The following is a 16,519-nucleotide window of genomic DNA, read 5'->3' as shown; positions in this document are numbered from 1 at the left end:
CTTTTATAAATGCTGATAATCTTGAACTCTCTTGCACTAAAACGATCAAATTTGAAATGAAGTGGAGTGATACTATGAGGATCTTCACTCCGAGTCATATTTTCATTTGCCTCATACAGGGTCTTCAAAAAATGCAGATACTTTGATCTCATGAAAAAATGAGTGGAACTCAATGTTTTCAAATGGAACACTCTGTATATTTCAACATTTTTCAGCTCTACATCCAATTTTAGGTTAATTTTGTTCAGATAATACTATTTCTATTTTGAACCGCTTTCGAGATAAACTGTTTCAAACGGAAATTAACATGGTTTCCTTGTTCATCACTTACTTTTGTAAAACAGATTTCGTTTGATGTTCCCCAATTGGTCACAGATAATACAATGAAAATATAATTATTAAAATACTCCTCAACCATCGAATGAAACTTTTCTTCAAACAATAGTTTTATTAACGCTGAAACACGAACTGAAAATAATAAACCCATAAATTAATGAGTTAATTTCATCGTCAGTGTATTTCAGAATATATTCAAACACATCTCCACCTCTACTTAAGCAAACATGTAATCTCTTCAAAAGATTGTCATGTGTAGCGCTTCTGATCGAGTCTGGAGTCAAACTATTGAAAGCAGTTGTAACTCTCGATTTCATATCTTCCATTGTTGTTATTGGAGTAGAGTAAACCATATTTTTAATGAAACCCCACACGAAATAATCTAATGGATTGCCATCTGGTGTTCTAGGAGGCCAACGAAAAGGTCCATTATTACCAATCCATTTGTCTTCGAAGATTTCAGTTAAAGCTTCGCTGACTGAATGAGAATTATGGGGTGGAGCATCATCCATTTGGTACCAAACATGTTCTCTTCCTGGTCTATTATTTGAAATCATTTGAATTCCATTCCTCAGTAAATCTTCATATTTTGATGCATTCAAATTATCATCATAAAACTCGATATAAAAAATTGACTCATTCTTTATGGCACAAAATACATTGAATTGCCATCTTTCTTGAAAACCGCTTTCGCGGACAACGTGGGGATTTTCTGGCGCCCAATAATGACTGTTGTGTCTATTGAAAACTCCATTTTTTGTGAACTTGGCCTCATCTGTCCATATCATATTGTCAAGGAAATGTTCGTCCTCTTGAGTCTTGACAAGTAAAAATTCGAAGAATTCCACTCTACGAGGTAAATCAGTCTCTTTCAAATGTTGGACACAGTAGAACTTATAGGGATGCCATTTTTGCTTATCAAGAATTCGAAAAATTGTCACGAAGGGTATACCTATCTCCCTTTCGGCCTCGTGCAGAGAAGCATTTGGAAATGCATGAAAGTATCCCAAAACTGTTATACCATTGTCATCATCATCCAGTTTAGTCTTCTTACGAATGATTTTTGGACGGAAGGACGGAACCTACAGTTTTTTAGTAGTCGATTTATCACATTATTATTCGGCTTCGGAGGTTGTGGATATCTTTCATGAAATACTCGGCATGTTCTACTTGCAATTCTATTGCACCCACCATAAATCATTAATAAATTCAAGAAATCTTCATTACTGTAAGCTAATCTTGACATTATTCTATTATAATTGGTAGCTATCACAATCAGTCAAAACCACCAACGAAAGTCTGACGTTAAATAATTGGTTTATTTATTTTTCCAAAGCACACTATTGAAAAATAATAATGTGTACTGTTGTACGTTAGAGACCAATACCTCAATGTATACAAATTGTAACTTTTTCTAAGGTAGGTACATACCAATTTCGAATTGACTGATCTGAGACAGTTAAAAAACTGGATCAAGAAGAAATATTACCGAGTATAAAAAAAAGTTGAATATCCAAAATAAGTGATGAATTCAAAAAAACGAGCAAGAAAACCACGTCAGTTTCCGTTTGAAACAGTTTATCTCAAAAACGGTTCAAAATAGAAATAGTATTATCTGAACAAAGTTGATCTAAAATTGGATGTTGAGCTCAAAGTGTTGAAATATACAGGGTGTTCCATTTGAAAAAATTGAATTCCACCCATTTTTTCATGAGATCCTGCATATTTTGAAGACCCTGTATGAGGCAAATGAAAATATGACCTGGAGTGAAGATCCTCATAGTATCACTCCACTCCATTTCAAATTTGATCGTTTTAGTGCAAGAGAGTTCAAGATTATCAGCATTTATAAAAGTTCATGTTTGGTAAAAAAAATATCGAAATTAATTTATATCTTCTAAACGGTAATAGACAGGTATAGGGAAATATTATATGAATTTGTTGACAAAGTGATAATGAATCGTAATATGATATTATATACGGGGTGTTCCGTTTGAAAAATCAAATAAGCCGCTACTTTATAGTAGAAGCGACAACGCCGCTTCGTCTGAAATATTTTAGGCGTGTAGGTCATATTGATTTATGCATACTGTGGAATTTTCAGGTTGATCCGTTGAATAGTTTGTCAGAAACGGCTAATTACCGCTCATCATGAAAAGCCCTGTATAGCTCGGCATCAATAATTCTACGACGTAATTCATTCAAATTGGCTGGCTGTGTAGCATAAACTTTAGACTTCAACTATCCCCACAAAAAGTAGTCCAGTGGTGTTAAATCTGGTGATCGTGCTGGCCATTCAATTGGACCTCTTCTGCCAATCCATTGTCCTTTAAAATGATCATATCAAACATTTCAAACCTGCTGGGCATAATGGGGTGGTGCACCGTCTTGTTGACAATGGATAAATCCATCTTAACATCTGTTAAATTATTTCAACTATACGAGGTTGTAAGATAGTTCTTGATCCACTGCAATATATGCTCATCAACACCATATAAACAGAGTCAGTGAATCAATAGCTCATGATTAACTTTGTCAAAAGATTTGGAGAAATCAGTGTACACAGAGTCAACTTCAAAACCGATAGACAAATCATCAGACATGAAATCAACGTAGGTAATCAGACCCAGTTCAGCTGACTTTTTGGATGTACATCCGTATTGTTGGGCCCCTATAATTGGGGAGCAGTCAATAAAGTAAGAACAGTCAAGAATGATGCTCTCAAAAAACTTCAGGGATTGCGCTAAGAATAAAAATTGGACAATGAAGATACACCTCGGATTTTCGGCCTGATTTATACAGGGCTTTTCAAATTCGTTTATTCAATGATGTTTATACAGGGCGTCATCTGACTTGGGCCACCCCATCTTCGAATTTTTAAATACGGACCTGTATTTTCTGTTGTAGTTTTTGAATCGTCGATTCACTTCATACTAAGAAATTTAAGAAATCAAATTCAATTTTATATTTCTGGATGTTAAGGTAATATTTGATTATAATTGTGTGAATTATTTCCTATTGAATTGCGGACCTGGAAATCGGTTGACTGAGTTGAATAAAAACACAGTAGCAATGTTCGCGTCTCCCTATGTACCGTAGGGTTTTTCGAGAGTTTTTGTTTTCATTTTCAGGTACTTATTGATATTTTTTCCATTGCTCTGAGCGTTTTCTACAATGAACTTCCAATATGAAAACCTTTTATGATTATCTGAAACATATGAACCTCAAAAATATATTACTAGCTTTTACACGCGGCTTCGCTCGCATTTATGCCATTGAAGTGTCAGTACGATAGAAATGAATCAATATGAGAACTATATTTCAATGCTTGGCTGGGATTGTCAATTTTTAAAAATTATTACATACGATGAAGTTTCGAAAATTCAAAATATGCTCTATTGAATTGAATATATACAGGCTGATTCACGGTGGATGGCACATTAGACGTTTCTGGTGAACCAGACAACGGATCACTTTGAAAATTTAATGGAGGGCATATTCGGACATTCTCTAGCCAACTAAAATATTTTCGACAATGCGGTGTTGCCGCTTCTATTAGAAAGCAGTAGCAACTTTGATTTTTCAAATGGAACACTCTGTGTATAATATTATTTTTGGAATCTCCAACAATTGCCCGACAACTTTTCTTGATATTTCCCTATACCTATCTGTTACCGTTTTCGAAATAAAAATTAATTTCAATTTTTTTCTTCGAAAATCATGACTTCTAAAAATGCCGATATCTTTCAGTTAAGAAGTACTATGATATCGAAATTTGGTTTGGAGTTAGGTGATACTTGGACACTTACCACACGTCAGCCTAATCTCCGTTACTTCAATACAGGGTGGTAAAAAAATACAGTTTTTTCGTTTGCTTGAAAAAGTTGCTGAAATTTGATTATTTTGAATGGAACACCCTGTATATTATTGAAAATTCGGAAAGCTGCTGAAATTTGCTTTCTTTCTATGTATATCATACCTATACCTAACTAGTCAAGTTTCGGACTTATGAACATTTATTTGTGAAAATGTCCCTTCAGAATGGTATTTCCATTCGGTATTTGGTAAGCAGGCCATGATTACTATTTGACAGTAGCGTTGTGACATTCTCCTAATAATATCGACATTTTCGTCACTTCAGAAGTTGCAAATACCTTCAAAACGATGGAACAAAACTATTCAAACGAAGTTCTTATGAATTTGTTTATTATTTTTGGACAGTGTGACAAAATTATCAGCAGAACATGTAGAAAGTTCAATGAAATGTATCCGAATCTACCCCCAATGAACCTCAAGAAACTTATACGAATTCAGAACAATTTCAATGCATTTGGATCAACTTTTAAAGCACCAAGAAACTTGCCTCGACCCGTAACTTTCGAAGACAACCAGATTAATGTCTTAGCATATTTTCACGCATTTCCCGAGTCATCGATAAGAAGTGCTGAAGAAGATTTGGGTATAAAATATTCATCGGTTCAAAGAATCTTGCGAAGACATAAAATGCATGAATATAAATTCACCAAAATTCAAGCAATGAAGCCTCAAGATCCTCAACAGAGAGTAGAATTTTGTGAAATGTTGTTGACACGCATTCAAGAAGATCCACTTTTTTTAAATAAAATTATTTGGACTGATGAATCGAAATTTTCGAGAGAAGGGATTTTCAATAGAAAAAATCGTCATTATTGGTCCAGTGAAAATCCTCACGTCACAAAAGAAGCCGGATTTCAAGAAAAATTTAGTTTTAATGTCTTCTGCATGTTGATGGACAACAAATTGAGGTACGTGATATACGAGGAGTCATTAACATCCAGAAGCTACCTGAATATTTTAGAGAATACTGTAGACAGTTTCGTGGATAATCTGCCACTCGAAGATTATCGAAACTGTTGGTACCAACTAGACGGAGCTCCTGCACATTGCACAAGAGAAGTGAGCGCAGAACTGGATAGACTACTTGACGATCGGTGGATGAGGCGCTTGGGACCATGGAATTGGCCAGCGAGATCACCCGAACTTAATCCATTAGATTTTTATTTGTGGGGAATGTTTAAAGAAAAAGTTTACAAAATACCCGTGCGTTCGAGAGATGAATTGTTAGAAAGGATTGCCCAAACATTTGAAGATTTGGATCCCAATGAAATCAGATCTGCCACCACGAAAGCAGTCAACACCCGCATTTTAAAGTGCTTGGAAGTGAACGGCCAGCGATTCGAACATATTTTGAAATATTCCACATGATTGTTTTACTTTTTTATAATTATTCATATCAATATTTCCAATTTCAAGTTTCTTGGTGCTTTTTTAAAGTTTATCCAAACATATTGAAATTGTTCTGAATTCGTATAAATTTCTTGAGATTCATTGGCGGTAGATTCGGATACATTTCATTGAACTTTCTACATGTTCTGCTGATAATTTTGTCACACTGTCCAAAAATAATAAACAAATTCATAAGAACTTTGTTCGAATAGTTTTGTTCCATCGTTTTGAAGGTATTTGCAACTTCTGAAGTGACGAAAATGTCGATATTATTAGGAGAATGTCACAACGCTACTGTCAAATAGTAATCATGGCCTGCTTACCAAATACCGAATGGAAATACCATTCGGAAGGGACATTTTCACAAATAAATGTTCATAAGTCCGAAACTTGACTAGTTAGGTATAGGTATGATATACATAGAAAGAAAGCAAATTCCAGCAGCTTTCCGAATTTTCAATAATATACAGGGTGTTCCATTTAAAGTAATCAAATTTCAGCAACTTTTTCAAGCAAACGAAAAAACTGTATTTTTTCACCACCCTGTATTGAAGTAACGGAGATTAGGCTGACGTGTGGGAAGTGTCCAAGTATCACCTAACTCCAAACCAAATTTCGATATCATAGTACTTCTTAACTGAAAGATATCGGCATTTTTAGAAGTCATGATTTTCGAAGAAAAAAATTGAAATTAATTTTTATTTCGAAAACGGTACTAGATAGGTATAGGGAAATATCAAGAAAAGTTGTCGGGCAATTGTTGGAGATTCCAAAAATAATATTATACACAGAGTGTTCCAATTGAAAAATCAAAGTTGCTACTGCTTTCTGATAAAAGCGGCAACACCGCATTGTCGAAAATATTTTAGTTGGCTAGAGAATGTCTGAATATGCCCTCCATTAAATTTTCAAAGTGATCCGTTGTCTGGTTCACCAGAAACGTCTAATGTGCCATCCACCGTGAATCAGCCTGTGTATATATAAAGTATCCTAACTTCTAATACCTCAAAGAACATGTGTACAAAATTTCATGATGATCGGTTGAGTACAAACTCACATTCACATTTATATTAGTTTTCGCATTTTATATTAGTAGAGATGTAATATGATTATTTGTAAACAAAAATACTGCATTTACCTAATATATAATAACCCTAGAATCACAACCTTTGTGAAAAAAAAACTTATAAATAATAGTTTAGTTCCCATCACCTTCCACGCACTCTCCATTAATGATACATTTTGCGAATTTAGAATTCTCAGGCACTGTTCTATTATAGAATTTATTAAATGTATGAGATTTATGACTCCATCCTGCTGTGCGTCTAATGTTCTCGATATTTAATCCTTTTTTAAATGCAGCCGAAGTGGATGCATGTCGAGTGCTATGAGACTTGAAAATTGTTGTATCCACCCCTCCTAATGACATCCTTTTTTTGATCCATTTTGCTACTGTTTGAGAGCTCGCGGGATGATGTGGTTTCTTAATTGTTAACAGTAGCTGGTCATGCCCCTTTCTTATGTTTTTCGTAGTGTTTATGTAATATTTCATTAGCGTTGCAACACATTTAGAAGGATGATATGTTTTGATGATATCTGTTATGTTAATCTCTATTCTGTTTTCAAAAGTATTGATATTGCTGAGTTTAATTTTTATAAGAGTTTGAACTCTTTCACTAGTCACAAGTGCTAACAAAACAACTAATTTTTGAGTCAATTTTGCCAAGGTCAATGATTCAAGTGGTGTTTGTGATTCGAAATATGCTAAGACCGGGTCTGGGTCCCATGTCTCGTTATACCATGGAAAAACAGGTCTCAATCGAAATACTCCTTTCATGAATCTAGATATTATATGAGCATCTGTTATATGAAATAAAGTTTTCATTGCCGATCTATGTTGGTTGAGGGTGTTATAATTTCCCCCTGATGAGAGTTCCTTGCTGAGGAATTCAATTATTTCATTCGGATCAGCAATGAAAGCTTCCTTGGGTTCACAAAAAGCCCACCATTTTTTATATGTCGTGTTGTATTGTTTTAACGTATTGTCAGCTAAAGATGAAATCCGAACATCAATTGCTGTTTCTGAGATTCCTCTCTTTTGATATGCTATCCGGATAATATTGCGGCACCCAGGGTAAGGTGTCTCCACATTGGATGCGGTTTTCTGCAAGGAGATGATAACAGAGAATCATTTGGTGAAAATAATATGGGTCTTAATGTCATATATTGTTCAATAAGTGGAAACCAAGGTTGCGATTTCCATACTGGGAACACAACAATTCCTCTGGCTTTGTCATTTCTAATTTTTTGAATGACCCTAGGCAAAAGGGAGAATGGTGGAAACGCGTAAAAGTATATTTTTGACCAATTCAAAGTAAATGCGTCTACTGCCTCACTTTCCGGGTCAGGATACCAGGAAATAAATTTTGTACACTTTTTGTTTTGGTATGAAGCAAATAAATCTATTTGCGGAATACCAAATAGTCTACAAATGTTTTCGAATGCTTCATCATCTAAAGAATATTTGGTTTCTATATTTTTTTCGCGCGATGCTCTATCTGCAAGTGTAATGTCTTTTGTGTTGATGTACGATGCAAAAATAACCATTTCACGACTCTCACACCACTCCCATATTTGTCGAGTAATTTTATTTAATTCGATGAATTTAATTCCTCCCATTTTATTTACATAAGATATTGCAGTTATATTATCTATTCGCAACAGTATATTACACTTTGTGTAATTTTTCCCAAAGGATTGTAAACCCCTAAAAGCTGCTTATAATTCTAAGTAGTTGATATGGAAAGTTTTTTCTTTGATATCCCAGAATCCCTTTGCTATTTTCCCGTTACACATTGCCCCCCAGCCGGAGCCACTGGTGTCAGTGTGAATTGTTAGCACATTAGATATCCCTTTTAACGACATTTTACTAGTCGTGATACTTTTTAACCACCATAAGAAGTCTGTTTTTAGGTAGCCTGGTAATTCCATTATTTTGCTATAATCCCCATGTATCTTTAGGGCTTTATATTTCTCTCGCTCAAAATTTTTTATGTGTACCCAGCCATATAGGACTGCTGGACAAATGGATACCAGCATACCTATGAGTTTTGCAAAATCTCTCATTTTTATTTGGGACTTTCTATTCGATACTTCCACTGAAGAAATTATATTTTGAACTTTTCCAGGAGTCAGAGACATAGAGTCATGTCTCTACTATTGAATTCGAAACCCAGATATTTAATGTTTTGAGTGGGTTTGAAGTTACTTTTTTCCTTATTTATTAAAAACCCTAAAGATGATAATAAATCTGCAGTATAGGTAATGTTGTTTTGGCACTCTTCTTTATTTTTTCCTAATAATAAAATGTCATCTAGATATATGACGGAAACAAGACCTTTTTTTCTCAAATGATTAGAAATTGGTTTGAAAATTTTCGTGAAAACAAATGAGGCAATAGAAAGTCCAACATGTGAATTCATAAAGCTGGTTTTTGTATTGAAACTTTAGATATTTCCTATCGGATTTATGTATTGGTAAAAGAAAATACGCATCCTTGAGATCAATATTCCCTATATAGCAGTTATCAAATACGAGATTTTTTACTGTACGATAGTCTTCCAATTTGGAATGTGGACAATTCAAGTATTTATTGAGTTTTTTCAGGTTTAAGATAAATCAGTTTTTACCATTCAGCTTTTTCCTAATGAATTATGATGATATAAATTCATTTTTACAATGTTTACTTTTTTGATGGCACCTATTTTCAAGAGGTTATCAATACACTCTTGAAATTCTGGTGATGAATTAGTATTGGGATTTTTTTTCTGAAATAGTTTTTTAATAAAGGGTATTTTATACCCTTTCACCCAACAGAGTATGTTTTTATCTTGGGTTATTTGTTCCCAGTTATGAAGATAGTTGCTAATTCTACCGCCATAACCTACCTCTAATTCCGTTGGATTCTGTTCCGGGTGTAGTATTGGGGATCTTTTTTAATTTTTCTGTCTCTCGCTGGCTTCTTCGTTTGTTTGTTGTATGTCACATATCGCTCTCCCCCCCTTCTTTCTTCGGTCTTCATCCTTTTCTTGTAGTTTGGGCGCTGTGAGTTTAAATGACGACTCGTTGATGGTTGTTGCTCTCTATTTTTGATCAATTCCTGAGCTGTATTTTCAACTGTTTTTGCTAATTTGCATTTTTCAGTAAAGTCGGAACCCAACAAATAGGTGTCAATCATTTGATGAGATGCAATTTTTTTAACAGCATCATTGAAATATTTGTAGAGTTGATACTTTCTGTGTAGTGAAATATTATGAAACATGTCTGTCAGTAATTTTTCGGAGTCCACGGCTTGGGTGATCGAAGGATCAGTATTGCTATGTTCTAGGATTTTCCTTCGGTTGTGATACCTTTCCCTATTTTTTCAGGTCTATAGGGGATAATAGCGCCTGGACCTCTGGGTTTAGACTTGGAGCCCGTAAACTTTTACAGTTTCGGGGCACAATCCCCTGTTCTAGTAACTTTTTTCGAACCTCTTTGTCTAAACCACATAAAAGGAACGACTCCCACCGTACGGCCAACTCAGGAGCTATTTCTGCCCCTTCCTCTGTTTCATTTTGTGGCCTTGACCCAAGGAGGGCTTCAATGGAGAATTCCGGACGTTCTTGCTGGTTGGGATGATCTGACGGCTGGCAAACTTGCTGAACACTCTGCTAAACACTCTGACTTTGTGCAGATAAAACTGATTCTTGTGAATCTGATGTATCCTGTGTGCTTTCAGAAGAGTCTGACTCACCTGTTAGAACCAAAATGTTATTGTAAGACTGGGTGTCGTTATTTTTCACTTTTTGTTTTTATTTTATTGACGCTGATCAGATGTGACTCATGCTCAGCTCAATAATTTTTCCCTTTTATTGCCACCGAACAGATGTTACTCATGTTCAGCTGGCTCATTTTTTGGAAAAAACCTCCGCGATGGCCGAGAACAGATATTACTCATGTTCAAATGCCGATCGCTTGCATTTCTCAAAACAGATTTGACTCATGATTTGAGAAATGTGGTCGTCTGCTTGATTTTATTGTAGGTCCGTGATATTGATGTTACTCAATAGTCGGCTACCGTTTTGGAAATTTCTATACGATTTTAAACTGTTTCATTTATTTTGTACTTACTTGAGGATAATTTATCCAACATTAGTTCTAATTTTCTTATTTTCCTCCTAATTCTGCTTTGGAACTCTTTGATTTTCCGTTTTCTGTGCTTGGACATTGTTATCGAATAAAATTTTCCGGTACACTATTCACTGATAAACACTTTGCCTGTACGAGCGTAAGAAACATAATGAATAGGACAGCGAGGCGATATGGGAACGTGAGTCAGAGGCACTTTTTAATTCTCGTTGATAAACATTACGCCAAAAAAGGGTGTGAAACATAAACTACAGTGTGATCTCGAGGACGAGACCATCGAAGTATAATATATTTTTGTTGTAGATATGTTTCACATAATCATAAAAGGTTTTCTTATTCGAAGTTCATTGTAGGAAACGCTCAGAGCAATGGAAAAAATATGAATAGGTACCAAAAAATGAAAGAAAAAAAACTCTCTGAAAACTCTACGGTATATAGAGAGACGTGAAAGTTGCTATTGTGTTTTTATTCGACTCAGTCAACTAATTTCCAGGTCCGTTATTCAAAAGGGAATAATTCACACAATTATAATCAAATATTATCAAAACATCCCGAAATATAAAATTGAATTTGATTTCTTAGTATGAAGTAAAGGTCAACGATTCAAAAACTACAACAAAAATTACAGGTCTGTATTTGAAACTTCAAAGATGGGGGTGGCCCAAGTCAAATGACACCCTATGATTTCAATTGTAGGAATCTCATTGCTTTTGTAACAGTCGTATATTGTTTTTTTTGAAGATTTTATTAGATGAACATCTAAAGGTTTTTGGTAATACCGCATCACATCGCGTATTGCGTTCATAAGGTCTGTTTTTGACTATTTTACGTACAGTTGAGAAAAGAATTTCGGTCAAATCTGATGTTGCTTGTGATAGTTTTTTTCCCTCGAAACCAAACTTGATATGTACACTCTTATATACATTCAAACTTACTCCCTGTGTTTCAAGATTCAAATGCAAACGAATCTTATTCTCTTTTTCGCATTGTTCACCACCGCTGTTGGAATCACTACACAGGAAAATGTTTGCGTTATTATTACACTCGTTATTACTATTAGTACTTGTCTAAGGACGCCACATTTAGAACAAATAACAAACATCGCCATCAGTTCCTAAACTGAACATTGACGACATTTATCGCTACATTCTATTAATCATCGTAACATGACTTCAAATTTGATTTTATGATTCTTCAATCATAAAACCCGATTAGTAAAATTATCCAATACGAACCGCGAGTTCTTCAGTCCACGTGGACTAACTCGTAGCGGCATTATTCCTTTGTAGTGGTTTTTTTGGTCTGTGTTTGGCCTTTTTGTTTATACATCTGTACTTGACTTCACTGATACTGGTAATCCAGAATTATTTTGAGCTGACTTTGTCATCAACGCTCTGTTGATGGCTTCTCTAAATATTAAAGTTTCCATTTTGATGAACAAGATATCCAAAATTCTTCCAGGTTCGAAACCACATATAGATTTATCTCGAAGTGCATTGAATATTACTGGAGTTTTTTCCCAACACCAAATCGTTATTTTTACACCTCGACACGTGTTTCGATCACCAAGTGATCATCTTCAAGAGGAAGATAAAACTAATAACTACTCAAAACTAAAGATACTTATACTAATCAGGTACATCATACAGGCAAGTAATCAGTAATACCACCCATACAAGTGTACCACCCTAAATTAATTTTACAATTGGCCTTTCTATTATTTACAATGTCCTTATGTATGTTTAAATGTTACAGCTATATATAGAACAATTTTCAGCTATATAAAATCAGTTTCACAATATTGCCTATCTAAATATATTTACAATGTGTCTTTTTGTAGTAATCAGTAATCATTATTTCAACAAGCTATATAGTATGCTATTTGGTATTGGTCCGTTGTCGTTATTCATAATATTATTATGTTTACTTATTTCCACGCTCTCATAGGCATCTAGTTGTCTGTTGTTATTAACTTGTCTAACTAATCTTAAAGAACTGAAGTCTATGGAATGGTTTTGTTGCAAAATATGATGGGCGACTGCTGATTTTTCAAATCTTCCATATTTTGAGTCTGCTATGTGTTCCTTATATCTCACTTTAATAGATCTTTTTGTCTGTTCATAATATTTTGCATCGCAGTACATTTAATTTCGTAAATTCCAGACTTTTCCGAATTCTCGACTTTGTCTTTTGGACTTCCCAAAAGGTTCTGCAGTGTATGGCTTGTTTTGGAAACTACCTTCATACCTAGTTCCTTGAAAATCTTTCCAAAGTTTTTCGTATATTGGTGGTATGGAACTGAGATGTAATTATCTTGGTTTTTGTCCTTTCTGAAAGTCGAGATTTCGTTCATTCTTAACCTAAACTTCTTTTTCCTGATTATGTCATCTACAATACCCCTCGGGAAACCGTTAGTGGCTGCTATTTCCTATATTGTACGTTTTTCTTTTGTGAACCTATCATATGTTAGAGGGAAAGTCAAAAGACTATGCACCAAAAAATTCAACCCAGCACGTTTGTGCTGTCCACAGTGATGTGAACTGTCAGGAATATACTTGTACGTGCTTGTTTCTTTTCTAAATATATCGTAATCTAACCCTCCATCTTTGCTCCTCATTACCAAAACGTTAAGAAATGGTAGGTGTCCCTTATTTTCTACTTCATACGTGAATTTTATTGATGGACATCTATTATTTGAAAAGGAAACAAAGTCCTCGATATTCGATTTTTTGGTATCGAATACCGCGAAAATATCATCCACATACCTTAGCCAAATCCTAGAAAAATACTTTGACTTTTCTTTAGTTTTCATTTCGAATCTGCTCATGAACAGGTCTACCAGGTAGGGGGACAAGGGATTTCCCATGGCCGTTCCTTCCTGTTGTTCATAAAAGCAACCTTCTACCTGGAAACGATTTTGTTTCATACACAAATTGGTAAGAGAAACGAATTCATCGATTTCGTTGTTATTGAAATTATTTTTTTCTAGTAGTTCCCTGACGTATTGCAAAGTCTGTGAAATTGGGACGCTAGGAAATAATGAACTAACATCAAGAAACCATCAAGAAACCAAAATCTCACCTTCTTGCAGAACCACGTTTTTTGTATGTTGTATGAACTATAAAGAGTTTTTTATACTAAAACTTGGTTCCGCAATAGACAAGGTTTCAAATTCCTTAGTGAGCCATCAGGTAGGTAGGAGCTCCAATAGCTGACACGATGGGGCGCATTGATTTTCCCGGTTTGTGGATTTTTGGGAGGCGATATAGTTTCGACACCGTTGGGTTGGAAACTTGTAACTTCCGTTTCAGTTGAGGGGTAAGTATGTTGTCGCATTTCTTAAGGACGTCTTTTACTTCATCTTTGGTAACGGGTTCTTGGACAATTTCGCATACGGTCCGTTAGTAATGAGAGTCTTGACCCTTTCGAAGTAGTCCGATTTATCCAGAATTACTACTTTGTTATCTTTGTCGGCTTTCAAATAAAAAATGTTTTTTTCTCTCAATCGTTTGATAGGTTTCTTTTGGTTTTTATTGTTGTTTATTGAATGCTTCCGTTTATCTGTTATCTGGTTCTTGGAGATTTGATTCCTGACCTTTTCTCGAACTAGTCCCTTCGAGGAATCGGGCATATATTGAATCGTACTTTCAACACTAGCAACGATATCCTCAAGAACTTTCTCGGAAGGCGAGATGCCAAATTTCAAACCGTTGTTCAAAAGGTTGATCTCTTCCTTATCAAACGATTGTGATGAAAGATTTTCAACAATATTTATGACTTTCGGAGTGGTTTCTTTCGGTTTATTCTTAGATATGAGGGTTTTGAGTTTATTATTCAGTGAGCACATTTTTTTGATATATTTTGATTCAATCATCCGGAACATTGCTCTCTGAAAGTCATTTCATTGTACGTAATCATTTTCGTCTAGTCTGTATGTTAAAACAAGTCATACACTGCAGAACCTTTTGGGAAGTCCAAAAGACAAAGTCGAGAATTCGGAAAAGTCTGGAATTTACGGAATTGAATGTAAGGACTGCGATGCAAAATATTATGGACAGACAAAAAGATCTATTAAAGTGAGATATAAGGAACACATAGCACACACACAATATGAAAGACCTGAAAAATCAGCAGTCGCCCATCATATTTTGTAACAAAACCATTCCATAGACTTCAGTTCTTTAAGATTAGTTAGACAAGTTAATAATGACAGGCAACTAGATGCCTATGAGAGCATGGAAATAAGTCAACATAATAATATTATGAATAATGACAACGGACCAATACCAGTTAGCATACTATATAGCTTGTTGAAATAATATTGTTGGGTTTACTGATTACTGCAAAAAGACACATTGTAAATATATTTAGATATAGCTAATTTTATATAGCTGAAAATTGTTCTATATATAGCTGTAACATTCAAACATACATAAGGACATATTGTTAATAATAGAAAGGCCAATTGTAAAATTAATTTAGGGTGGTACACTTGTATGGGTGGTATTACTGATTACCTACCTGTATGATGTACCTGATTAGTATAAGTAGCTTTAGTTTTGAGTAGTTATTAGTTTTATCTTCCTCTTGAAGATGATCACTTGGTGATCGAAACACGTGTCGAGGTGTAAAAATAACGATTTGGTGTTGGGAAAAAACTCCAGTAATATTCATTACTACACCAAAGGTTCCAAACAGTATATCACAAGTACCGAAGTGCATTGTCTAAACAGGTACGTACAATGTGCAGCAAGCCTTCTAAGACGTACTGAAAATTCTTGAATGCTTTCTGTTTTGAGCTTTCTCGCAGGATAAAAAGCATACCTTTCTGCATTAACTTCCCTTCGCGCTTGATAATATTTCTTCAATAACTCAACCAACACAGTGAATACTTAATTTTCTCATTCATCAAGATCACATAACTTCACAAGTAAGGCAAATGTACTATCAAATCAAATCAAATGTATTTCAATTTTTCAGTACAAATATGTGAAATTTACTCATTATCATATTATGTCAAAACCACTACAAATGGGTGAAATACACCTAAGCATCAGAATGCCTGTTTGTGCTGTTTCACTCCACTCATAGTAGGAATATCATTTTACAGTACATGCTCACATTATTCAAACAAAAATTATTTATTTTTTATTGTCAATTTAGAAAAAAGGAAACATAAAAGTGATAGTAAATTAAAATTTGTTTGAAATTGAGAATACACTACAAAAACACACTTTTATCTATTTTCCACTATATTTCTTTATTGTTGACCGATTTCGGCTATTACACCATTTTCAAAACTAACTGATTACATTTAAATCTGAGTAATTTATACCTATGTTGCTTATTCCATCATAAATGATGTGATATACCTGATACCCGGTACCTGCGTTTCATATACCTGTAAAATCCATGAACATAACAAAGCTTTCAATATAATGTAGGTTTTGGGATCTGGATTATAGGTTCAGGAGAGGACTATTATTTAAATCAAGTTATTCGTTGAGGACAATACAATTGGGATTTTTCTTTGACCTGTTTATTTCCATAGATTCCAACGGATTCATCATTTTCCCTTTTTCGCATGTGTGTAGGATCTTTAAATTATCTTTATCTACTTTATGTTTCGAATTTTGAAGATGTTCGTACATTAATGATTTTTTATCCGAAATGACATGTTCCAGACCCCACAAAACCCTTCACACTCCATCTGAAGAAAAATCTTGAA

The 16,519-nt window shown here is 34.6% G+C and overlaps 1 protein-coding gene across 5 annotated transcripts in view; it reads right to left on the bottom strand.

Annotated features, from left to right (window-relative positions):
* Nucleotides 1–10,975, bottom strand: part of LOC141480270 (uncharacterized) — a 61,937-nt gene extending 50,962 nt beyond the window's left edge. The window contains exons 1-2 of one of the 5 annotated variants that reach the window (XR_012464237.1): nt 10,774–10,975; nt 9,999–10,396 (exon numbers count right to left, since the gene is read on the bottom strand). Coding sequence is in view for 4 of the 5 variants with exons in the window: in XM_074170174.1 (XP_074026275.1) it covers nt 10,774–10,870 (97 nt within the window). In the remaining variant the exon portion in view is untranslated. Of the gene's footprint in view, nt 1–9,998; nt 10,397–10,773 lie in introns of those variants that run through there. The other 4 variants (XM_074170174.1, XM_074170176.1, XM_074170175.1 and 1 more) reach the window with 4 other exon arrangements.
* Between the last annotated feature and the right edge of the window lie 5,544 nt (nt 10,976–16,519).

This window comes from Leptinotarsa decemlineata, unplaced genomic scaffold, assembly GCF_025532065.1.
Source record: "Leptinotarsa decemlineata unplaced genomic scaffold, Ldec_3_MD MMD2_P_RNA_scaffold_7, whole genome shotgun sequence".
Classification (NCBI taxonomy): domain Eukaryota; kingdom Metazoa; phylum Arthropoda; class Insecta; order Coleoptera; family Chrysomelidae; genus Leptinotarsa; species Leptinotarsa decemlineata.
The sequence above is the reverse complement of the archived record's forward strand: the minus strand, read 5'-3'. Positions and strand labels throughout refer to the sequence as shown.